Source organism: Lynx canadensis, chromosome A3 (assembly GCF_007474595.2).
Source record: "Lynx canadensis isolate LIC74 chromosome A3, mLynCan4.pri.v2, whole genome shotgun sequence".
Lineage (NCBI taxonomy): Eukaryota > Metazoa > Chordata > Mammalia > Carnivora > Felidae > Lynx > Lynx canadensis.
Window position 1 is genome coordinate 108,420,329 of NC_044305.1, and position 26,319 is coordinate 108,446,647.

Here is a 26,319-nt window from a genome sequence, read left to right on the forward strand (position 1 = left end):
TGACGGTCTCCTTCAATAGCATGTAAACTGCTCAAGAATGTGGATTTATCAGGCACCACTGTGTTCCTCAGACCCTAGGGCAGTACCTGGAATATTTGCTGCCTGAATAGATGCAGCCATTGTTGGGTGATCATAAGTTGAACGACAGATCAAACACTTACCTCATGTGCTCGCTGCACAGCGCTTAAGAGAAATGGGAGTGGCTGTCCGCCACCGCTTAGACTTTAATCATTACGTGATATTTCCTGAAGAGACGTATGAGCCACGCAAAAGGATTGAAGTACCTTGTTGTCATCTCGGGCGGGTAGTCCGTGTTTGCTAACGCATTATCACTGGTCTACATATCTTGTTTCATCCCAAAAGAAAAGACTATTATTGAAAAAAATCAGGTATAGTGGACAAAAGAACTGCTAGAAAATTACCTGAATTCAAAGCAGAGTAGATGTAGCGAGTGGGGGTGCTGACATATTTGTGAATGTTAAAGGGACACCTCTTCCCTGGCTCAGCGGGAAGAGCATATATGACTCTTGATTTCAGGGTCTTGAGTTTAAGCCCCACATTGAGTATAGAGCTTACTTTAAAAAAAAAAAAAAAAAAAAAAAAAAAGATACCGCTGATACAAATGGCCAAGCTGTGAGGGCAGAGCACATCAGGAGGCACATAAAAATATGGACAGGAGCACCTGGGTGGCTTAGTCAGTCAAGTATCTGACTCTTGATTTCGGTTCAGGTCATGATCCCAGGGTTGTGGGATCAAGCACTACATCGGGCTCCGCACTAAGCATGAAGCCTGCTTAAGATTCTCTCTGTCCTTCTCCTCTGCTTGTGCTTTCTCTGTCTCTTAAAGATAGATACAGATATAGATACAGATACAGATACAGATACAGATGATATAGATGATATAGATATAGGGAGAGGGGAGAGGGGAGAGGGTCCCAGAAACCCAGGTTTGTGTCCAGGCCCCACTCTCATTAACTCTGTCGCCTGGCTGAGTTATTGAGTCACTTTAAAGGTACTAATAACCTTCTTAATGAGTGGCCATGAGGATCAAATGAGACAATGTATGTAAACATACTTGGTATACTATGAGGTGTTTGAAACTAACCCTGAAAGATGTCTTTTGCCCTCTTCAGAGTTCCATTTTCATAATAACTTAGTTTCCTTATTTACTTAGTAGAGCAAATAACTGTAATAAATAATAATAGGTCCTGAGTTCCTTGTGGGCAGATTTTTGGTTTATATTCCATTCTACCTAGCACAGAGCCGACATAGGCCCCCAATAAATATTTGTAGGATTAAAGGGAGGGGCTGGTGAAGATGGTGTCAATTCCCTCTTTGAATAAAGCTCAGAAGAAGGTGACTTGCTGAGTGGCCACTCTTGGCACAGAAATATTTTGTAATCGGTTATCACTGCTTATTTTCTTTAATTAAAATTTAAAAGCCCATAAAACCTTCAATGGGCATGGCCAGTTAATGTGCTGCCTCTCTAACATCTATCTGAATTTAGATTATCAGGTTGACCAGCCAATTTTCTTTTCTTTTTCTCATTTCCAGTAAAATGTTTATGGGTTTTATTTACTAACAGAGAGAAGAGTCTTCCTGTCTTATAAGATTAGAAGGATAACTCTTCCTGTAGAAACAGAATGTCAGTGCCCAGTGCACTAAAGAAGTATATTTAAAGAGCTTTGCTGATGAGAGGTGCCTGGATGGTTCAGTCAGTTAACTGGTTAACCGTCCAACTTCAGCTCAGGTCATGATCTCACAGTTTGTGAGTTCGAGCCCCACGTCAGGCTCTGTGCTGACAGCTCAGAGCCTGGACCCTACTTCAGATTCTGTCTCCCTCATTCTCTGCCCCTCCCCTGCTCACACGCTGTCTCTCTCTGTCTCTCAAAACTGAATAAACGTTAAAAGAATTAAAAAGAGCTTTGCTAATGATTCTTACATGGCCTAAAGTGTTATATTTTTCTACACTTCAGTTTTCCTCTTGTAGAAAGGTAAATCAGAAAATGGATAAAAAAAACAGTGTCATCCATTTAAATCCTTGGGGACTTTTTAAAAAAAAGAAAATTGATAGTGAGAAATCTCAGATTATTACATTTTTTAAAGTTTAAAATAGCTCTATAATCCATATTAGTTTTTCCTTTTTTGCATCTGTCAGATCGATTCTTTTTATATACCCAGGGGCTATACTTGTATTTTTACCGGGACTAGCAGAAATCAAAATGCTATATGAACAGCTACAGTCCAATTCTCTTTTCAACAACAGACGCAGTAATCGGTAAGTTAATTGCCTTCTGTAGCCTTAACCATCTGCAGTTGTATTGTATGCAAAGATGAATAACCAGAATGGTCTGTGACAGTCATCACCCTGTTTAGACCATGGTGTCACTGCTCGAGAATATGTCTGTTTATGCCAGCTGGAAGTAGACAAACCTATTTGTTCCAGATAATCAATCATTCCCATTCCATTAAATAAAAATTTTTCTCTTCACTTAGCGTAGTGACTCAGCAAAATTGCATGTAATTTCAGTTGCCAGATGGGGGGTGGGGAGGGATGGGAGAAGCCAGTGTAAGTAACAACAAAGAAATGTTACCATTTGAGAAAAAAATAATTTGCAACAGTTCCTTTTCCAGTAGCAAGACATGTGTTTTTATATCTAAAGCGACAGCTACTAAAGAGAGAAACACTCCCAGGAATATAGGAATATCTTGGCTTAACTCACATCACTACCTCTGCCTCTGGTTCTCTGGATTTAAAGGTAGAGGAAAAATGATTCTCTCCTGGTTAGTGTGTGAGGCTTGTTACTTATAGAATATCAGCCATACAGTTCTCTTGATTACTTACTACTGAGTTACATTCCAGTTTTTCCCAAGTCAGTGCAAGGTTTCTAGTTCATAGAGCTGAGTCAACATTTTGTAAGGCTCAGAAAGAACCTTCTCATTTAGAAGAGCTGGACCCTGAGGGCAGGTTCTAGAGAAGCTGCTGATACTTGGAGTTCTATTGTTAATTTTAATAGAAATTCACCCACCATTAATCCAGTTCCAGCCTTTTGTGCCAGAATATTAAATGTGCGTTTGTTTCCTTCCAGATGCGTGGTTCACCCACTTCATTCATCTTTATCCAGTGAAGAGCAGCAGGCTGTGTTTGTAAAACCCCCTGTGGGTGTAACTAAGATTATAATTTCTACCAACATTGCTGAGACATCCATAACCATTGATGATGTTGTCTATGTCATCGATTCTGGGAAAATGAAAGAAAAGAGGTATTCTCTTTTGGCAATGTGAGAGAGGGGCTAAAGATGCATTGGAGTGCCACGGCTGTTAATGGCTGATGCTTTTGAGCTACATGGGTTACCGTTTGGAAAAATATTTTATAGAAACCGCATATGGGTATGTATGAGTGATTCTATACCAGGACCATAGTCTTAAAGTCAAACAGAGGTGGAAGGTTTAAGGCTTTCCCTTGGAAGTAATTAATTATTTTTCCTCTTTTTTCCATATGCTTTACATGTGCTTGAATGAAAAAGATGGAATGATATGGGAGGTGGTGGGTGTGTTAATTTGATTGTGGAAATCATTTCATAATGCATACATATATCAAAACCACTTTGTACACCTATGTCCAGTTTTTATTTGTCAAAATAAACCATGAAAAAGAATAAAGAGAGAAAAGGTTGGGGCACCTAGGTCGCTCAGTCGGTTAGGCGTCCGGCTCTTGATTGTGGCTCAGATCATGATCTCACGGTTGGTGAGTTCAAGCCCCACGTCAGGCTCTGTGCTGACGGAGCCTGCTTGGGATTCTCTGCCTTTCCCTCTCTCTCTGCCCCTCCCCTGCTTGCTCTCTCTCTAAATAAATAAAATAAACTTAAAAAAAGAGAAAAGGTTGCATAAAGGAACTATGTGTAGTAGCATTTGATACCACTTAAAACAGCACTGTGTGCTCCCTCCAGGGGCTGAACTATTCCCGGAACACACAGGACACTGTCCTTCCTTGGAAGTGAGGTAGTTCATTTGTTCTGTCCGTGCTAGGTCGGGTCTTACCCATGTTTTTATAAAAAACTCTTCTCTACATTTTCTTTTTCTTATAGATATGATGCCAGCAAAGGGATGGAAAGCCTAGAGGATACTTTTGTCTCTCAAGCCAATGCTCTGCAAAGAAAAGGTCGAGCGGGCCGTGTTGCTTCTGGGGTCTGCTTCCATTTATTTACCAGCCATCACTTCAATCACCAGCTCTTAAAGCAGCAGCTACCAGAAATACAAAGAGTGCCATTGGAACAGCTGTGTCTGAGGTACATCTTGATCTTTCTGTTCTGCTTCCAGAAGGTCTACATGTTTCTCACCCTAAGTTCCGTGGGTTTATTTTTCTTAGTAGAAGACATTTTGCCAAGAGTGGGCATGGATGAACTCATTCATTTGCAAAAAAGGAGCTGTTCAGTGTTGCTTTTACCATTGGATTTAACTTTCTGCACACGAAGATCTCTTACATTGCAAACAATGGCCCTAAAATAGAGCTTAAGAATACATTTGGAAGTCAGGAAAGTGATCTAATTTATCAAGAAATTTCTGGTAGGGGCAATACCAATATTGAATCATCAAAGGTCAAAAGTCTACAGCCTCGTGATCAGAGCAAAGTGAACAAAAACAACTCGAAAACACCATTATTTAGCTGATAAACAAACAAGAACAAATATCATAAAAGAGGATTTAATGAATGAATGATCAAACTCAGTGTTATTGAAGCTAGGGAACGTTTGGTTCAACCTTCCTGAAAATGTGGTTGGTGTTATGTAAGAACTCAAACCATCCATGCCCTCTGACCCAGTCCCTATGAGGGAATATCCCCATAAAATAATAACCCAAAGCAAATTACTTATACAAAGATGTTATAGCTCTCCTCTTATCCAGCAGGTATATTTTGAAAGCCTTCCATTTGCCAGGGGTTGGGCTGAGCACTAGAGCTACTGTAGGATACAAGACCCAGGCCCTGCTTTTAAGTGTCCACAGTCAGGTCTTAAGAAGTTGGGCAGGCACATACCTTACTAAGGTAGTAATAGTGCAGATGAGGAGTGAAGGAACTTGAGAAAGCTTTGGAAGTGGAATGACCCACGAGAGGGGACGAGAGAGGGGAAATGTAATATATGTGGCACATATGATTTAAAAACAACTCAGATATACAGCAGTGAGGAAATAGGCAAATTATATAGGCCACCATGGTTCATCTTTTTTTCTTATCTTTTTTTTTTTTTTTCATTTAAAGTCTAAGTAAGTGGATTACTGTCCATGCATGTCTTAAAGTGAAATATCTAGGGAGTTGAAGTGGGAGAAAGCTAGGTACCAAATGCATATACATTAGTAAAAATTAGTAAAAAATTAGTAAAAATAAACAACTATGTTTCTAGGTTGACAGCTTAAAAAGGAATTATAAGTGAAATAAATAAATTTTGTATATATATTTTTTTCTTCTGAAAACTGCTTAAATTCATAATTTAAAAGAGTAGCTCTTCAAGGCAAGACACATTGCAGATTAAGCTTATCAGCAATTATGGTACAATTTCAGATGTGGGAAAGAGTAAATGGATCATTTGACTTGTTTCATAATTTGAACCCATATTTGATAGAGAGAAGCATTTTGAAAGTTTATAGACAGAATTTTATCCTGAATCCCCATAAGTTTCAGGGTAGGATTTGAAAGTGTTTCTATAATTTATTGCTAGAACTAGAAGACATAAGAGATTTTTTTTTTTTAATGTATTTCACCTAGCATGGTCTAGCTTATGAAAGCATGTGCCTTGGAAATTGGCAACTATTTTCGTTCAAGAAAGAAGCTTGTTCCTCTGTGTCATCTCTCCAGAAATAAAATGGACGCATTATGTTTTTTTTTCTTTTTGTAGAATTAAAATTTTAGAGATGTTTAGCACTCACAGTCTCCAGTCTGTTTTCTCTCGGCTCATTGAGCCGCCGCACCCAGATTCTCTCCGTGCCTCAAAAATACGATTACGAGACTTAGGAGCATTAACTCCAGATGAAAAGCTGACCCCTCTAGGGTATCACCTGGCCTCCCTGCCGGTGGACGTGAGAATCGGCAAACTGATGCTGTTTGGGTCTATCTTCCGCTGCTTGGATCCTGCCCTCACCATTGCCGCCAGCTTGGCTTTTAAGTCTCCTTTTGTAAGTAAACAACATTCATTGAAACTGGAGTCCATAGGTCTCTAAGGGGACCATGGGGGCTTCAGGGTTATGTGATCCTCCTACATGTTTTCTTGTGAGGGTGATATATGGGACTTCTTCAGGTCACAATGTCTTTACCTTTTGTCTGATCCTCAAAGAAATCCATGCCCCAAGTAAAGATTAAGAACTGAAGATCCAACTTACTGAAATAACATAAATGTGCCTTTTATGGTATCCACTATCCTTGCTCATTAAAGAAAAATCAGAATGGGGCACCTGGGTGGCTCAGTCAGTTAAGCGTCTGACTTCGGCTCAGGTCATGATCTCATGGTTCATGGGTTTGAGCCCCACGTCAGGTTCTGTGCAGACAGCTCAGAGCCTGGAGCCTGCTTCGGATTCGGTGTCTCCCTCTCTCTCTGCCCCTCCCCTGCTTGCACTGTGTCTCGCTTTCTCAGAAAATAAACATTTTTTAAAAATTTAAAAATAAAAAAACAGAAAGAAAAATCAGAAAATGCAAGCAAGCGAAAGGTGCCCCTGCATAAAATACACTGGATCCCTGTTTTTGTTTGTTTGTTTGTTTGTTTGTTTGTAGACAGAGTATGAGCAGGTAGGGACAGAGAGAGAGGGAGAGAGAGAATCTCAAGCAGGCTCCGCGCTGTCAGTGTAGAGCCCAACAGGGGGCTCAAACCCACAAATTACGAGGTCACCACCTGGGCCGAAACTGAGTCAGATGCTTAGTTGACTGACCCAGGCTCCCCAGATCACTTTTTTAAAACAGCATTATTGAAATATAATTCACCCATTTAAGTTGTACATTCAGAAGTTTTTAATATTATGCAGTCCTCGCCATCGTCAGTTTTAGAACATTTTTAGTACCTCATAAAGAAACCCCTCAGCAGTCACTCCCTCTTTCCCCTCAAAACCCTCATCCACTGCAGCCCTAGGCACCCACCAGTTTGCTTTCTGCCTTCACAGATGGACCTCCTCTAGACATTTCGTATTAGTAAAATAATATAATGTATGTTCTTTTGTGATTGGCTTCTTCACTTAGCATAATGCTTTTAAGGTACATCTATGTTATAGCATGAATCAGTCTTCATTCCTTTACCAAACAATACTCCTGTGAATGGACATACTTCATTTTATCTGTCCAGCACTGATGGACACTTGGGATTGTTTCCACCTTTGCCTGTAAACATTCATGTACACATTTTTATGTAGAGATATGTTTTCATTTGTCTTGGGTATTCAGAGGGAAGTTACTTGATCAAATATGGTAACTCTTCGAGGAACTTCCAGACTTTTTTTCCAGAGTAGCTGCATATTACATTCCACCAGCATTTTATCAAGGTTGCAATTTTTCCACATCTTCACCAACAGTTGTTATTATCTAACATTTTTATTATAATCATCCTAGGGGGTGTGAATTTGTGGTTTTGATTTGTATTTCCCCAATAGCTAATGATAGAGAACATTTTTTCATTTGCTTATTTGCCATTTGTGTATCTTCTTTCAAGAAATGTCTGTGTAGATCCTTTGCCCATTTTTTGTTGTTGTTTTTTAATGTTTATTTATTTTTGAGACAGGGAGAGACAGAGCATGAACGGGGGGAGGGTCAGAAAGAGAGGGAGACACAGAATCCGAAACATGCTCCAGGCTCTGAGCTGTCAGCACAGAACCCGATGCGGGGCTCGAACTCACGGACCGCGAGATAATGACCTGAGCCAAAGTCGGATGCTTAACCGACTGAGCCACCCAGGCGCCCCCTTTTGCCCATTTTTAAATTGGGTTATGCATCTTTTTATTACTGATTCATAAGAGTTCTTTATACATTTTGGATACAGGTCTCTTATCAGACATATGATCTACAAATATTTTCTTCCATTCTGTGGGTTACCTTTCTTACTTTCTTGATATGTCCTTTGAAACCCAAAAGTTTTTAACTTTGATGAAGTCCAATTTACCCAGTTTTTTGTTCCTCAAGCTTCCACTGCCATAGTTAAAGAATCCATTGGGGCGCCTGGGTGGCGCAGTCGGTTAAGCGTTCGACTTCAGCCAGGTCACGATCTCGCGGTCCGTGAGTTCGAGCCCCGCGTCAGGCTCTGGGCTGATGGCTCAGAGCCTGGAGCCTGTTTCCGATTCTGTGTCTCCCTCTCTCTCTGCCCCTCCCCCGTTCATGCTCTGTCTCTCTCTGTCCCAAAAATAAATAAACGTTGAAAAAAAAAAAAAAAAAAAAAAAAAAAAAAAAAAAAAAAAGAATCCATTGCCAAAATGGCTGAAGGGGAATGGAAGGTACTGGCTTCCACTTACAGAATGAGTAAGTCATGGGACTAAAAGGCAGGGCATAAGGAATATAGTCAATGACATTGTAATAGCATTGTCTAGTGACAGATGGTAGGTATACTTGTGGTGAGCGTAGCATAATGTATCAATTATTGACTTGTCAAATCACTGTGTTGTATACCTGAAACTAATGTAACATTGTGTCAACTACACTAAAAAAAAAAAAAAAAATCCATTTCCAGATCCAAAGTCATGAAGATTTATCCCATTTATCCCTACATTTTTTTCTAAGACTATTATAGTTTTAGCTCTTACATTATAGTCTTTGGTCTATTTTTTTTTAAGTGTTTATTTATTTTTGAGAGAAAGACAGAGTGCAAGTGAGGGAAGGGCAGAGAGAGAGAGAGAGAGAGAGAGAGAGAGCAGGGGAGGGAAGCACAGAATCTGAAGCAGGCTCCAAGCTGTCAGCACAGAGTTCATTGCGGGGCTCGAACTTATGAAGCATGCAATCTTTACCTGAGCCAAAGTCGGACGCTTAACCGACTAGGCCACTCAGGCGCCCTGGTCTTTGGTCAATTTTGAGTTAATTTTGTATACGGCATGAGGTAAGAGCCCAACTTCATTCTTTTGCATATGGCTGTACAGTTGTCCCAGTTCCATTTGTTGAAAAAGACTATTCTTTCACCATTGAATGGTCTTGGCATTCTTGTCAAAAATCAGTTGACCACTGGGACGCGCTTGACTGATTCGGGAGAGTGTGTGACTCTCGATCTCACGGTCATGAATTCGAGCCCCATGTTGGGTGTAGAGATTATTAAAAATAAATAATTAATTAGTTGACCATAAATATATGGATTTATTTCTGGACTGTCAATTCTATTCCATTGAGTAGAATGTCTGTCCTTATGCCGGTACCACACTATCTTGATTATTCTAGTTTTATAGTATGTTTTGAAATTTAAAAATGTGAGTCTTGCAGCCTTGTTCTTTTTATCATTTTGGTAGGAATTTTTACATCTATATTCATAAGAGGTATTAGTCTATAGGAAAAAAACATTAGTTATGGGTATGGAAGTAGGGGAGACTCAAGCATAAAAGATGAGTGAATAAGAAATTGTAAAATAAAGATGCCACAGAGTTAACAATTTTTTTTTTAAGTTCGTTTTGAGAGAGAGACAGAGCACACACAGGCAGAACAGAGAGAGAGAGAGAGAGAGAGAGAGAGAGAGAGAGAATCCCAAGCAGGCTCCGCATGGGGCTCAATCTCATGAACCGTGAGATCATGACCTGAGATGAAATCAACAGTCAGACGTTTAAGTGACTGAGCCACCCAGGCGCCCCAAAACGAACAGAATGTTAGAGTTTAGATCTGGCTTTTAGAATGAGTGGCTCTTTGATGACATGACATCTTGGCACAAGGAACTAAAAGACCCACCAGAGCTTGGTTTGCATGGGCAGAGAGACTCAAGGGCAATAGGACTATTAGCTTGCCAGTTACCACCACACTTGCCTTTAATCAGCCACTCACTGTCTACTTTGTGATCTGCACAAAACACTTCCCAAGGCACCTGGCTTCAGCCATGGGAAAGTGCCATTAGAAACCTCAGGTAGGGGCGCCTGGGTGGCTCAGTCAGGAAAAGCATACGACTTCTGATCTAGGGGTTGTAAATTTGAGTCCTCTGTTGGGTGTGGAGATTATTTGAAAATAAAATCTTGAGCCACCTGGGTGGCTCAGTCAGTTAAGCATCCAACACTTGGTTTCCGCTCAGGTCATGATCTCATGGTTGGTGAGACTGAGCCCCGCATCAGGCTCTGTGCTGACAGTGCAGAGCCTGCTTGGGATTCTCTCTCTCTCCCTCTCTCTCTCTGCCCCTCACTCCCTTGTATGTGCTTTCTCTCTCTCTCTCTCTCACAGAATAAACTTAAAAAAATAAAATAAAAGGCAGTGATTATTTAAAAAAGAAACATAGAAAAGAAACCTAGGTAAAATGTGCCCTTCAAACTTGGTTTTCCTCATTTAGGTGTCTCCCTGGGATAAAAAAGAGGAAGCTAACCAGAAAAAGCTAGAATTTGCATTTGCCAACAGTGATTATCTGGCCCTTCTGCGAGCATATAAGGTAAGTATCTAACCTCATAGCTGAGGTATTTTACCACAATTGGCAGCAAAGACAGAGTAAGTTCACTTATATTTTCTTCAAAACTTAGGGATGGCAGCTAAGTACGAAAGAAGGCATGCGTGCAAGTTACAATTACTGCAGACAGAACTTCCTGTCCGGAAGAGTTCTTCAGGTGAGTTGTTTCTGTGGCAGTTTGTTTGCATTCGTTTTATTGCAGGGGCACACCAGAGGGTGTTGTAACTTTGTCTTATTTGTCCTCCCTTGACATTGAGAGTGTTGTTTCTGGAATACGCTTGGCTTTAGCAGCTGTGTAAAACACACTCCTATTTCACATCCTCTCACATGAGGCCCTCTGTGCTGAACCGTCCAACTGACCCATTTTACTTCTTTTCAGTGAATTTGTGTTTACTTATGTGGAGGATAGAATCTAGGCACTCTGCAGATCACTGCTTACTGGAAGTCAGCTTTTTCAGTGACTATACCAGGCTTTCTTTCTTTCTTTTTTTTTTTTTTAAATGTTTATTTATTTTTGAGAGAGAGAGGGAGAGGATTTGAAGCAGGCTCTGCACTGTCAGCAGGCTCCAACTCATGAACCGCAAGATCATGACCCGAGCCAGTCAGACTCTTAACCGACTGAGCCACCCAGGCACCCTTATACCAGGCATTCTTAACCTGTGTCCATAAACCCCTGAAATTGTGCACAAAAGTATATGCTTGTACATATGTGCTTTATTCTGGAGAGAGGGACCATAGCTTTCATGATGTTCTCAAAGTGGACAGTGAGCATCCCAAACTCTTCACCTTCTCCTCAAAACCAGACAACGAATACTGAACTGGATTTTAATTTTTCTTATGACCGTCAGAGGCTACAATGTCAATAACGAGTGCACAAGAAAGAGAAAGTTTATTATCTTGTAATAGTAGAGAGGGTTCTGTCTTCTGTTGTGAGAGTGTTGTAGGCCCCTTTCCAAAGTGGTCTGCGAAGCCAGACTAATGCTGGTACACATCTTTGCAAAGCATCTGTTTTACTCAAAGATTTTGAGGCTGGGAAGGGGAAGTTCTTTTTTGTTGTTGTTGTTAAGTTAGCTAACATACAGTATAGTCTTGGCTTCAGGAGTAGAATCCCATGATTCATCACTTACATCCAACACCCAGTGCTCGTCTCAACAAGTGCCCTCCTCAATGCCCATCGCCCATCTTACCCCGCCTCCCCGACCCCCCACCCCTATCAACCCTCAGTCTGTTTTCTGTATTTAAGAGTCTCTTATGGTTTGCCTCCCTCTCTGTTTGTATCTTATTTTTCCTTCAAGGGGAAGGAGTTTATTTTCATATTAAAAGACGTCTTGGAGTAGAACACAAAATTTATGTCCTTAGTACTTACCACTGCCTGGATATTTATCTCTCTACCCCACAAGCTCCGTCAGAGCAGAGACCTTACCGTATTCCCAGCGCCAGAACTTTGCTTAACACATAGCTGGCGCCCAGTACAGATTCACTGAAGAAATGCGTGAGTGAGTGAATTTGGTTATTTACAATGAAGTAAGAGACCTCAGGAGCATCCCACTGTTTGCCTTCATTCTCTGCCTGGAGGTGAGGCATCAGGAGAGGAGAAAAGCTCTAGATACATTCTAAGTTCATCAAAAGCAGTCATTGTCAATCACAATAGATTCATAAAGTAAATAAGTAAACACACTCAGGTTCACCCCAGGCCAGTTACACCTGGATCTCTGTGGGTAGAGCCTAAGCATCTGTTGATGTCTGTTGGGCACCCCAGGTGATACTATGCAGCTGGCGTTGAGAACCACTGGTCTGAAGGGTGTGTTATATGTGAGGTGCAGTAATAGATCTTTCCTCAAGTCATTAACATTTAAGTGTAAAGCGATACTTCTTTTAAATTACACCTCTTACGGGGCGCCTGGGTGGCTCAGTCGGTTAAGCGTCCGACTTCAGCTCAGGTCATGGTCTCATAGTTTGTGAGTTCAAGCCCCACATCCGGCTCTGTGCTGACAGCTCAGGGCCTGGAGCCTGGTTCGGATTCTGCGTCTCCTTCCTTCTCTACCCCTCACCCACTCACTCTCTCTCTCCCTCTCTCTCAAAAATAAACAAAAAAAAATTACATTTCTTACTATATTTATTCATTTTCTTCAGGATGCCCATCAGAGTTCCCTCTTCTCACTAAAGACATTAAGATTAAGACTGTCAAAAAAGGGGGGGCGGTGCCTGGGTGGCTCAGTCAATTGAGCGTCCGATTTAGGCTCAGGTCATGATCTTATGGTTCATGAGTTAGAGCCCCACATCGGGCTGTATGCTGACAGATCAGAGCCTGGAGCCTGCTTCGGATTCCTTGTATCCCTCTCTGCCCCTCCCCCACTCATGCTCTGTCTCTCCTTCAAAAACACACATTAAAAAAAAAAAAAAAGATTAGCAATTAAAACCTTGTCATGAGGGGCGCCTGGGTGGCGCAGTCGGTTAAGCGTCCGACTTCAGCCAGGTCACGATCTCGCGGTCCGTGAGTTCGAGCCCCGCGTCAGGCTCTGGGCTGATGGCTCAGAGCCTGGAGCCTGTTTCCGGTTCTGTGTCTCCCTCTCTCTCTGCCCCTCCCCCGTTCATGCTCTGTCTCTCTCTGTCCCAAAAATAAATAAACGTTGAAAAAAAAAATTTAAAAAAAAAAAAAAAAAACCTTGTCATGATAGAGAAGTCCTAGCTCTATTTTGCCTTATTATCCATGCGTACTTGAGATATTCCAAGAAAATACTTGAACTGTCATCAGGAGACAAGATAATGCTCAGCTCTCAGTTCCTTTGACGGTTCTAACCTCTTCCCCATCATCTGATACATAGCCTATGCTTGAACAGAAGCCAGAAGAAAAAGAGGTCTGTTCTTTTCTTTCTCACACTTGTGCTCAGTTACACAGGGGGACATCTAAATCTAAACCACTTAATAATATCCTTATTCCTAGGAAGAGATGTGAGCCAGAGACATCACAAGGTAATAGAAAATAAGTTCTATTACTTACTTTCTAAGTAAGCTGGGTGAGTGAGCTGGGTGTCCTGCACACATTGAGAGAGCACACTCTAGGCTCCGGTAAGGAACTACGAGGATCTGAGCAGAAATGCAAGTTGGAAAAAGCAGATGATGTCACGGCACCTTGAGCCGGGGTCAAAATAAACTACAAACAAAGTAAACTACATTTTTTGCTGTCCTGAGAATTTTCAGGAAGTCAGACCTACCCCAGATCCAATGAATGTGTTTTTGTAAATGTGACTAAGTCAAATAAATGATCCTTGGGTTTTATGAAGTTGGTGAATGTCTGTGTAACTCTTTTCACTCTCTCTGCCAATTTGCCTAAGTGAAAACTGCCCTTCTGGAAATGACCAGACAAGATAATCTTTGTACCTATTTGGTGAACCCAGATGAGCCTCATTACTAGCCACTGAAGCAAAGACCCTGCACTTACCTTTGATTTGCTGATGCCTGTGCTTGAATATATTTTCCCACTTCTTTCAGGAAATGGCCAGCCTCAAACGACAATTCACTGAACTGTTATCAGACATCGGCTTTGTAAAGGAGGGACTCAGAGCAAGGGAAATTGAGAAAAGGGCCCAAGCAGGAGACGGTATCTTGGACGCCACAGGCGAAGAGGTAAAGAATGTGTAGTTAGTGCTGTTATTTCTCTTTAATCAGCACAGGAACATTGGTAGGTCTTATTCACTTAAGCACTAGGAGCAGTGGGCTTAGTGACATTCTTGATTTTCTTTCCACAATAAGTGTCAGGTAAACACTCCAAAAAACAAAAGGGTTTTTTTTGTTGTTGTTAATTGTTGCTATTTTTTTTAACATGTTTTCTAATTTTTTTTTTAATTTTTTTTTTTCTAATTTATTTTTGAGGGAGAGAGCGAGAGCAAGGGAGGGGCGGGGGGAGGGGGAGACAGAGGATCTGAAGCGAGCTCCATACTGACAGCAGTGAGCCTGATGCTAGGCTCGAACCCACAAACCTGAGCCGAAGTCGGACACTCAACCGACTGCGCCACCCAGGGCTCCTGTTGCTACTATTTTTGTTTTTAAATTTTCACACTGGTTCTTGATAAGCCCATAAGAGGTGAAACATGTTTCAGTAATGTCTTCTTAAATCACATCAGCCTTTTTCCACCCAAGGATAGTTTTTTCTGTGACCACAGGAAGAACACTTCTTCAAGACGAACCTGATGCCCCGCTGTTCTCAGTGCAGTTAGTACTTTCTGCGGTTTATGACCATCTCCTGAACCAGAGTCTGTCTCCACGGATCCTTAGGAGCACTGGCTTTGTAATTGCTTTGCAGAGACCCAGAGTTAACTGTGGGCTTCTTGGAGTGGGCCCTATGTGCATATGGTTTTTTACTTTACCTTGTTTTTTACTTAGAAAGGAAGAGTTTTTCCAGCACAAGGATAGAAATGAGGTATTTTTGGTTTGTTTTGTTTTGTTTTAAGATAGGAAGCAAGTGAAATGTGATGATAAGTTCCAGGGTACAAACAGAAGTGGCCACATTACTTATAAGATCAATGCTGTCTTTCTCTCCTAGGCAAACTCAAATGCTGAGAACCCCAAGCTGATATCAGCAATGCTGTGTGCTGCTCTTTATCCAAATGTAGTGCAGGTAACAAAACATTTTTCCTGGGTCCTCCCACTTCTTTGATTCGTAGCCAAGGGACTTAAGTTAAGACATACACATTAATCACCTTAAAGAGATACATACACACACACACACACACACACACACACACACACAGAGCCTTTTAAACTTTGTATACATTTCCAGTGCTTCAGTTATCCAAATTTAAGATAACATTGTTCAAGAACACATTTATTGTATAAAATGAGGTGCTTGTTTTGAATCCTTCTGACATACTAGAAATTTAAATGGACATAAATGTTATCCTATCGGGCAACGTGTACATAACTAGCCTTTTATGTTAGGTAGAAACTTGATTCTACTACAGTTTTCCTTACGGTCTCTACTCTGCACTACGGTTAGGTAGGAACAAAATCAAACAAGTCAGTGCTTTGCCATGGGACCACTTGTGGCCAGCTTTCTGGAAAACCCTACCTGTATGTGCTGTCGGACTTTTACCTGAGTTTTAATTATCCAGCCCTTGTCAAACTTAGAAAGACTGAATTTGTGAGAGTACTAAATTGTTTTTCATTTAACGTTTTGTTAAATGCTCAGTTGACGTCTGCAATGAACATCTGACACATTGTCTGCTAGTTTTTCAATGGAAATATATATATGTCATATATATATATTTTTTGTGAATACCTGTTGTTTAGGTGAAAAGCCCAGAAGGGAAATTTCACAAGACCAGTACCGGAGCTGTCAGAATGCAACCAAAATCAGAGGAGCTGAAGTTTGTCACCAAGAATGATGGATATGTGCACATTCACCCTTCCTCGGTGAACTATCAGGTCGGAATGGCAGGTCCACTCACGTTTGCATAGGGCAGGTCTCAGGGGAGCAACACAGCCCCTTCTAGTCAGCATACCTCATCCCGTCACCTGCTGTCCCCAGCAGCACCACTGACTTGGGGAAGGTTGAGAAAGCTTGAACAGACTGGAAATTGGACTGTGTTTGGAAAGACTATTTCCATTTGATGAAAATTCTACTGGATACAAAAAAAAAACCGCTCAAGCCTGCTTTCAAGCGTAAGCTTGCGTCTTTGCAGCGGTGACTTAAGCAGTCAGGATCTAATCGCATCCCTGAATCCACACCTGACCAGGGAGGGAGTGACGGGCGCTTGCTGCTGGCGCTCCCTCACTTCGCACCCCCTCCTGCCTGCTGCCAACACCCTGTCCCAGCCCCAGAAGTGACGTGTGACCTCGTCGGGGTCCACTCCCTCCCTGGTCCTCCTCCCCCTTGACTCTAGTGTAGTATTCGACCCTGCTAACCTCCCGTCCTCTTGAAACCATCTTTGATGTGTTTTTGCTCCTGAAATACCACTTTCTTCTCTCTCTCCCATCACCGCCCGATACCCCTTTTGCTGGTTTCTCTCCTTTGCTCTGAAATGGCGCTCTGTCCCTCGTCCTCATTGTCTTACTGCGGAGCACTTACTCTTCCCGAACCCGCAGAGCACGACCCCGCGGTTCCAAACTGCCACCTGGAGCTGTCACAGAGCCCCCAGCTTGCTCTCCCTGTGCCTGGGCTTGTCCTGAGCCCTCCTGCTGGAAGCCCCAGCCGGACGCCTGCCAGTCAGCTCAGGCTCCTTGTCTCCCACTTCTCTCCTCTCTCCTCTCTCGCCTGTCCTGGGCAAACAGCACCTTCCCAGCCGGAGGCCCCCGCGCACAGAGACCCTGCCACTCTTCGCCTCACTCCAGTCCATCTGGGCGCCGGGCAGCAGTTCTGCCTGTCGACGCTCCCAGATGTGCCTGTGCGTCCTCTCCCCACTGCCCTGCCTCAGTTCAAAGCCCACCATCCACCTCTTGCCTGGAGTGCTGTAGCGATCTGACTTCTGGTCCTTTCTCTCCCACCTTTTACAGTACTACTGCCACAATTAACTTTACAAAAGCTCCGTTTGGTCATATCATCCCCTTGCTTAAAACTCTTCATATATGGAGGCTCCCACACACTCTTATCCGACCCTTCACGCCTGCCCCTCTTTACCATGTCCCGTCACTCCTCCCTCCATCACTCTGTGTGCCATGACGTACGACGCACTCCCTCGGAGCCTGGGATGACAGTCCCATTCTCAGCAGGCTCCTACCTGTCCTCGGAGCTTCCATTAAAAACCACCTCCCCGGGGTCCCTCCCCATCGAAGTTGCTCCTCTGTCCCACCAGCACGAGGTGTGCATTTTGTCCACTGTTGCGCTTATCCCATTATTTTACGGTTCGTGGTACGTCTTCATGGAATTGTGAAATTCCTAAAGACAGGACGTGTATTCATTTCTATGTCCTCATTGGCTAGCCTGGCGCCCAGCCCAAAGCAGATGCTCAGTAAAGCTCTGGGGATGGGGGAAGAGAGTTTGAAGTGTTCGGGCTGCTCGGCCCCCTGGAACTACTGAGTAACGTGTCAGCAAAGCATGAAAAGTATCTCCGAGAGCCCAGAAGAATTGAAGGACCCGGAGGTCCTCTGGTTGTCAGCTTCATATGTACCTAGGGGCCAGAGGACTGAGTTAGAGCCACCCCTCTTCTGAGTTCATCATGACATTCATGCAGTGCATCCTTTGGTACCTACCAGTGCCTTCTCTTTTCCAGGCCCTGTTGTGGGCAGGTGAACTAGACAGACTGGGTCTCTGCCCTCGGGGAGCTTATGCTCTGCTGAGGAAGACAGGCAAGAAACAAGTCATCTCATCTTAGTAACATGCTATCAAGAGAAATAGAACAATAGAAATTGTGAGGCGCCTGGGTGCCTCAGTTGGTTAAGCGACTGACTTGGGCTCAGGTCATGATCTCACGGTTCGTGAGTTTGAGCCCCGCGTCGGGCTCTGTGCTGACAGCTCAGAGCCTGGAGCCTGCTTCTGATTCTGTGTCTCCCTCTCTCTCTGCACCTCCCCTGCTTGTGCCCTGTGTCTGTCTCTCAAAACATAAATAAATGTTAAAAAAAGAATTAAAAAAAAAGAGAAATAGGACAGAGTAAGAGATTTTAGGAGTGATAGGGGAGGGGCCATTTTGCCCAGAGTGGTCAGGGAAGAACATTCCAGCAGAGGAAATCAGTGCAAGAGCAGCATGTGTTTTAAGACAAGCAGGCACAGGTCAGGTTGTGTGGGACCTTGTAGGCTATGGTACGGGTTTGGGATTTTATTCTTGGGAAGTCACTGGTGGGTGTCGTTTTTGAAAGATCATGGTGGCTGCCGGGTGGGAAAGAGACCGTCAAGATAAGAAGCAGAAACCCAGCGAGCACTTAGAAAGCCCTGGCAGTGGGCTGTGCGAGTTGATGATGGTTTGAGCCGTACGGGTGGTGAGAATATGTCGTTTCATTATGTATTTTGAAAAGCGACAGGACTTAGTGACCATTTCCATGGAGTGAGGGGAAAGAGCAGTCGAAGGCTTCTCAGTCTGGGACGTGAGCAACCGAGGAGGGGTGCATCATTTACTGAGCTGGAGGGGATGCTGCTGGAAAGGAGTGGGAAAATCAAGAATTCCTTTTGAACCTAAGTCTGAGATGCTCGTTAGACGTCCAGAGGGAGACGTCAAGAGGGCAGTCGCTGTACAAGTCCGGCCTCGGGGGGAAGGTTCGGGCCGGAGACAATCTGGGGAGCCCCAGATGGCCAGGCGGTGCTTACATCTGTGGAATGGGTGGGGTTCCCCTTCGGTTGCCGGTGTCCACATCTGAGGTTTTCTGTTCCAGGTCAGACACTTTGACAGCCCCTACCTGGTGTACCACGAAAAGATCAGAACCAGTCGGGTGTTCATCCGAGACTGCAGCATGGTGTCCGTGTACCCACTGGTCTTGTTCGGGGGAGGCCAGGTGAGCGTGCAGCTTCAGAGAGGAGCGTTTGTCGTGTCCCTGGATGACGGCTGGATCCGTTTCGCGGCTGCCTCCCATCAGGTAAGGGCTGGTGGGCCTGTCTAGGAGGCACAGGCCCCGAGGGGCTTCGAGGAGAAGACGGGTTCCTGCAGGGAGCGAGGACAGCAGAGCTGGCAAAGAGCGAATGAGGAGAGGGTAGCGGGCCACGGACGGAGGCCAGGCCCTGAGCCTCAGTGAGAGACCAGGAAGGCACTGGGAGGGGAGCCCAGGACGGGCTGGCATGGGAGGCTCAGGACAGAAGCTGCAGGCGAGACGTTGGACCTTCCTAACTGTTCAACAGATAACACATGTTCTCCAAAGAAAAGTCCCAAAATACACAGACGAGCAAAAATAAATAAAAATCACCCTGATTCCACCACTACCATTAAAAAATAAAAGGTAATGGATCTGAATTGTCTATTGTCAGGTCTCACGTGTTCACTACTAGAGTGTCTGCAGAGACACTGGAGGCAGAGTATACGCTTAGGAAATAAAAATTCATTTGACATTTGCATCGGGTAGAGGTCTTAGACGGCAAGAAGCAGAAACACCAACTCAAACGTTAAAGAGAATTTATTGGCACGTTGAACTGTAACATCTAAAGCAGCACAGTCCAATAAAAATACGTGAGCCACGTGTAATTTCAATTTTTCTAGTAGCCACATTTGAAAAACACAAATAGGCACAGTTCATCTTAATTTTATGTAGCCTGACACATCTAAAAAGTTTTCATGTCATCGTGTCATCGTATAAGGGCGTACTGACTCTTCACGCGACATCTTCATAATCTGGACTGTGTGCACTCACCGCACATCTCAGTTCAAAGTGGCCCTTGGATGAGCCACATGTGACGAGTGGCCGTCGTGTTGCCCAGTACAGTTTCCGGAAGGCCAGGCAGCTGGGTGACGAGAGGCTGGCTGACCTTGTGGGGGCAGGATGGCTGCGGCGGCCCCCGGCCTCACGTCTGTTGCAGCGTAGCGTCCGGAAGGGGAGACCAGAAACCTCCTCTCTTAAACCAACTGTTGTGGCCAAAGGAGTGTCATAAACTGTAAGGCCCGGGTCACCTGAGCCATTCTCTCTGGCAAAGCCCACGCCACGAGCCCGTTTGAGTTCCGTCTGGGCGCAAACTGCACGGTGGCCAGACGACGGGGGAGGGGCAAAGCATGTCGGGAAGGCCTCTCCAGTGCCTGCTCCAACAGCAGCACGAGCAAAATGCCATAAAGAATGTGGAGCTATTAGCCCCAGCAAAGCATAGAATGTATCCTAAAGCTAGAGATTTTTTCTCTTAGTATCAACCATTTTTAATTTTCCATTTTCCTGCTTCTCCTCTTGGAACAAATTATAAAAGGTGACCAGGCTTTAATATGGAGAACACTACATAAAAGCCATCCTTTCAGATTTAATCTTTTCTTGAAAGGAGATGTGGACATTGAGTGAACATTCCTATAGCTGCATCAAGAAATTAAAACTTTTTAAAAATTTTTTATTTATTTTTGAGAGCAAGAGAGACAGAGCATGAGTGGGGGAGGGGCAGAGAGAGAGGGAGACACAAAATCGGAAGCAGGCTCCAGGCTTAGAGCTGCAGCTGTCAGCACAGAGCCCGACGCGGGGCTCGAACTCACGGACTGTGAGATCATGACCTGAGCCGGAGTCAGACGCTTAACCGACTGAGCCACCCAGGCGCCTCCATCAAGAAATTTTAGAAGCGCTTTTAGAATAAATTGTGTTAGTTTCTCCTCCCCCACCACGTGGAGGTAAAATTAATAGCAGCAATCTAGAATAATGATAATCATCACTGGGATGTTTCCTGTAATAACCTTTCCTCCCCCGTTGACCCAAGCGCTGCTTACGCTGCAACTTTCATTTTAGGTGGCCGAATTAGTAAAGGAACTTCGTTGTGAACTTGACCAGCTCCTCCAGGATAAGATAAAAAACCCGAGCACAGATCTGTGTACGTGTCCTCGAGGATCCCGGATCATCAGCATGATTGTGAAACTTGTCACCACACAATAAAGACCTGCCTCAGGAGAGCGCCTGCCCCGCCCCTTGTGCTCCCCTGGGAAATAAGGCAGCACCTCTACCTCCAGCCAAGCCCTGAGGCGCCGCGCACGAGGGAAGCCTCCCAGACCCCCAGACCGAGCAGGGGCGCTCCCAGCACAATTTGGAGTGTCGGTGTGAGGGTGTAAGGCGGTCGAAAAACCAGCTTTGCCTGTCTTTTTCTCTGGGACTGTCCTGGAATGAAGGAAATTCACCCAGTAACACAAAAGTGAATGTTTAATACAATTCTGTTTTATTCTATGTATTTTTTTTTCTCCTGCTTTTTACTAGGGTGAGGGAGGAGCATGAGGAGAAATACTGAATGTTTTTTCTATCATAACGGCTCATCTGAAAGAAGTTAGAACAGAAAAAGGACAAAAAAAAATCATGTGAGCAAGAAAAATTAAAATTTCATTTTAGGCTCTTGGCTATAAAGCAAACTTGACTTGTGAAGGATTTTTACTTTTACTCATTAAAGGTCAACCTAAAAAAACAAACTTAAAGAGCTCTTATCTGTTATTAGAATGCAAGCTGGTCTCACCCTTAACATTCATATTCTCGAAAGCAGAACCGTCTAGGTGTCTTCGTGCTGTTTTAGGTTTTCCATTTAGGAATCTTTGCTCTTAGGCACACACCCAGATCTAATGGCCACACTCCTCCTTACCCAAAGGGGAATTTTGATGGCATTCTCAGAGCAGAGTTGGCACGCTCGATGTAGAAAAGTTTGCCATGCTAGTGTCAGATTTACAGCCATAAAAATATCTTCCACGAGACTGCTTATTTTCAACCACCACTTAGGTGAATGGGGAGCCAGCATGTTGAAAAACCATGAGTACATTTACATTGCCTCTGGACATTTTTCAGCGTGGCCAGGAAGAATCCCGAAGGGCTGAGTAGAAAAAAATATTCTTGTGTTTGTCTAGCGCTCAGGTAGAGTCACTATAGATTTCACACTGGAGACAGAATTCAAACGAATCAGCAAAACCACTGCAGTGAAGGGTGGTCACTTTTTAAGGTATTATTTCTGTTCAGTTTCCAGAAAACCTCCTGGACTGTCCAAAACGGTCATTACCAAGCATGTTTAAACTTTGGCGCACTTGAAGAGCTGAGATTCTAAGTAGTATTTTTAAAAGGCATGAATTCACGTTATCACTTTAAATAAAAGACACGCATATGCACAGCACCCACAGCATTCAGGCTCTGACTTGCCCTGGAAACAAGGCTCACATTACAGAACTGCTCAGGAGAAATGCAGGAGAAAACCATCCTAACACATTTTTTTAAACCAGTGTGGACTCTTGGTGCCGTAGCGGAGCTCATATTGGCTGCCCGAGATCGAGCCATCGGCCTGAGTGGACCCACAGCTCTCAACACAAGTCCGCAGCACAGCATACGACTGGCCAGCTGGCCGGGTGGTAGTTAACAAAACCATCCATTGAGAGTACTGAGAAATCGCTCCCCTCGGGGCAGTCATCGTGGGCTGGTCACCTGCAGTCAGGCACAAACACAAGTCACACAAGTCGTTTTACAGGTGGGCCAGAAGGTGGAAAAGACTGGGAAGCCTGGACTGAAGGCGCTGAATAAGAAAAATCCTTGGGGCACCTGGGTAGCTCAGACTAAGTGCCAGACTTCGGCTAGGGTCATGATCTCACGATTCATGGGTTCAAGCCCCATGTCGGGCTCTGTGCTGACAGCTTGGAGCCTGGAGCCTGCTTTGGATTCTGTGTCTCCCTCTCTCTCTGCCCCTCCCCTGTTCACTCTCTCTCTCTCTCACAAAAATAAATAGACATTAAAAATAAACATTAAAAAAATAACAAAATAAAAATCCTCACCTCCAAGACTAAACTTGCTAAGCCCCATCACTAACATGAGATCAATGAAATAGGATTACTTCTTTGCGATTGAAGATCAGAGTGCAGTGTAGCATTTCAAGGTGACACCAGATTTCTAAGCCCCAACAAGATGGTCGGCACTGGGGAGCCTGGGTGTCTAAAGCATCTGACTTTTTTTTTTTTTTTAATTTTTTTTTTCAACGTTTATTTATTTTTGAGACAGAGAGAGACAGAGCATGAACGGGGGAGGGGCAGAGAGAGAGGGAGACACAGAGTCAGAAACAGGCTCCAGGCTCTGAGCCATCAGCCCAGAGCCCGACGCGGGGCTCGAACTCCCGGACCGCGAGATCGTGACCTGGCTGAAGTCGGACGCTTAACCGACTGCGCCACCCAGGCGCCCCTAAAGCATCTGACTCTTGATGTCAGGTCATGATCTTGCAGTTCGTGAGTTCAAGGCCCACGTGGGGCTCTGCGTTGACCATGTGGAGCCCCATTGGGGTTCCCTCTCTGCCCCTCCCCTGCTTGCTCTCCCTCAAAATAAATAAACTGTAAAAAAAACTGTAAAAGATGATCAGCATTTAATGTTCTTTTCTGGAGAACTCCGTAAATGTTTCTCAAACATTTGTTTTACTGGAACCTAGCTAGGAAATAATATGGATGCAGTACCTGCTACAAAATTAGTCTGCGACACTGTTGTAGTGCATGTCTGCGGGGACTTCTCAGGAAATGAGAATAGGTAACAACATTCTCACAGAGGTGGTCATAGGTTGACAAAGTGCCTTCTTCCTGCTTGAGCTCCATATCTGAATACTACCATTCAAACTCCCTGATGAGGAATGAATTCTGGTCTGTACCCTTCCATTTTGTCACTTGAGCAGTTTAAATAATATACCAGAGCACACAGACTGTGGGTCTGCAAGCATGTGGTCAGTGTTCTTTTTCATTTCCAGGCAATGGTTTGAATATGTCCCTAAGAGGGTATCATAAAATAAGACATTGTGAAAGTCACTCTGTAAAATATATAGCAAAGGTAAGCAAATTGGGACCAATAGTGTGGTTTTCAGGTGCGGCCCAGGCTGGCTTCTTGAGGACTGCATTCTGCTGCGTTGTCTCAGTTGCTGGGCCGAGAGCTGGTGAGCTCGGGCTTGACACTCCGAGGGTGTCTTGTGAGGGTCACCTCGTTGCCACATAAATGAGGATTCCGGGGACAGAATTCTGCTCCCACTGCCCTTGTGCTAGAACAAGCCTGGGCAGACGATGGCTCTTTCCTCCTACGTCACGCTAGAATTAAGCATAATTCCTAGGGCTTATTTTCTCCTAAATGCAGGGGGTAGAGTTTGCTTAAAATATTTAGCCGGTTAATAAATAGCAGGGTGAGCTATTGTTTTCAGAAGTTAGAACTTGGTCATGAAACTGTGTCAGTCAACATTTGAAGACTCACAGTACGGAGTGCCTCAGGTGGAAACAATACAGAGCCAGCTAATACAATTTATTGTCACGGCAATAGTTTCAGACTGTTCCAGAGTGATAGACTTATTCAATGTCTTTCAGCCTCACACATGTAAAGCTACGTAATGACTGTGTAAACCATTAACCACGATGAATCATTAACAGGAGAGACTTTTTCTTGCCAGCTTCTAAGTTATCGCCCCCACAATGATAATATCAAAGAGATTGGTCTTAAATAGGATTTGTGGCCAATCACTAATCCTTAAAGTGCTTTCAAAGCTTAAATGTTTTAATAATTTGTTTTGTCAAAGAGCAAAGAAAGAGTTCTGCTGGAGAATCACTCGTGCCCTACGTGTGGACCAGCAGGAAGGAGTGGCATCCGTGTTTCATAAAGATACAGGACAGCAGCCCAAACACGAGCTTGTTCCCACAGACGGTTCAGCCTCTGCCCCTTCTTTGCCTAACGGGGACCATCCCAGAGTCTACTCCCCAGTCAGTTCTAGCCCAGCTAATTGAATAAATAAGCCAGGACGCGGTGCCCCAGTGAGACAGCTGTGAGGACGATGACTTCGAATCAACGTACGGGGGTGCCTGGGTGGCTCAATCATTCAGCATCTGACGTCAGCTCAGGTCGCAATCTCACAGTTCGTGGGTTTGAGCCCCACATTGGGTGAGTTCAAGTCCTGCTTTGGGTAGACATGAGCTCGCTCTCTCTCTCTCTCCCCATCCTGGGAATGATTCTCTCTCTCTCTCTGCCCCTTGCTTACTTGTGCCTTCTCTCTTTCAAAAAAAAAAAAAAAATCAGTTTACTGGATTTTTCCTCCTGTATTTCAACATTTTAGGAAAGAAATGGCAACAAAAGACAGTATAAGGGGTTTGTCTGAAAAGGCAACTTCCTATAAATACCAGCAATGAATATCTGTTTAGGATGACGACCCTGACATGACAAATACGGTATTCCTAAATATGGTATAACAATGTGTCTAATAAACATTTTCAACAGAAGCACTTCAAAGAGCGAAGGTTTTTTTATTATTCCTTACGCAGAAAATGCAGTTACTGCTACGTCCTCCAACCTAGGCTTTATTGAAAATGTCCTGAAGAAGTTAATTTTCCTTCCAAGTTGAACTTGTCTTATAAAGGGGAGATTATCCACGGCTGATTTTCTTCTGCAATAATTCAAAACGGGATAACGTAGCTAAAACGACTCATTTACTTCTCCAGAGTCCCCTTTTAATAAGTTTGCCTCATTCCATCCTTGGGTTTCAAATGTCTCCAAAGTATCTGCTAACCTTTCAAGGAAGACTCTATTTGTCCATGGAGGTCGATTAACTATAATACAGGACCTTATCATGTACAAGGACCATAAGGAGGTTTCCTCACAGGAGAAAATGTAGATTTTGCTTGTTTTCAACGAGTGGTTCTCAACTGGAGGCAATTTTGCCCACTGGGGGACATTTGGTGGTATCTGGAGGCAGCACAACTGAGTGGGGATCGGGGTGTACTCCTGGCATCTAGTGGTCGGAAGCCAGAGATGCTGCTAAATACCCTACAATGCACAGGAGCCCCCCCCCCCCGCCCCCACAACAAATTATCCAGTTCACGATGTCAGTAGTGCCAAGGTGGAGAAAATCTATTTAAACAAAATAGGTAACCACTTACAAAGTCTGGCTATTAGTTACTAGTCAGATACAAATTATGCCCACACATCTCTCTGAAAAGTTATGCCCACATCAACTGCAATCAACATGTACTGTGTGAATAAGAATTTATGAGTCCATCACGTTGTTACCAAAATACAGAGTACTTGAGGCACCCGGGGGACTCAGTCGGCTGAGCATCTGACTCTGGATTTTGGCTCAGGTCACAATCTCACAGTTCATGAGATCAAAGCCCCTCTTTGGGCTCTGTGCTGATAGCTGGGAGCCTGCTTGGGATTCTCTCTCCCCCTCTCTCTCT

At 43.9% G+C, this 26,319-nt stretch overlaps 1 protein-coding gene across 2 annotated transcripts in view; it reads left to right on the forward strand.

Annotated features, from left to right (window-relative positions):
- The window catches only part of DHX57 (DExH-box helicase 57), a 54,767-nt gene extending 33,191 nt beyond the window's left edge, over nt 1–21,576 (forward strand). For both annotated transcript variants that reach the window (XM_030311252.1, XM_030311253.1), the window contains exons 14-24: nt 2,181–2,277; nt 3,089–3,262; nt 4,088–4,288; nt 5,891–6,167; nt 10,472–10,567; nt 10,656–10,739; nt 14,075–14,209; nt 15,126–15,200; nt 15,872–16,006; nt 18,884–19,084; nt 20,912–21,576. In XM_030311252.1, the coding sequence (XP_030167112.1) occupies nt 2,181–2,277; nt 3,089–3,262; nt 4,088–4,288; nt 5,891–6,167; nt 10,472–10,567; nt 10,656–10,739; nt 14,075–14,209; nt 15,126–15,200; nt 15,872–16,006; nt 18,884–19,084; nt 20,912–21,055 (1,619 nt within the window). In that variant the 3' untranslated portion in view covers nt 21,056–21,576. The remainder of the gene's footprint in view (nt 1–2,180; nt 2,278–3,088; nt 3,263–4,087; nt 4,289–5,890; nt 6,168–10,471; nt 10,568–10,655; nt 10,740–14,074; nt 14,210–15,125; nt 15,201–15,871; nt 16,007–18,883; nt 19,085–20,911) is intronic.
- The last annotated feature ends 4,743 nt before the right edge of the window (nt 21,577–26,319 follow it).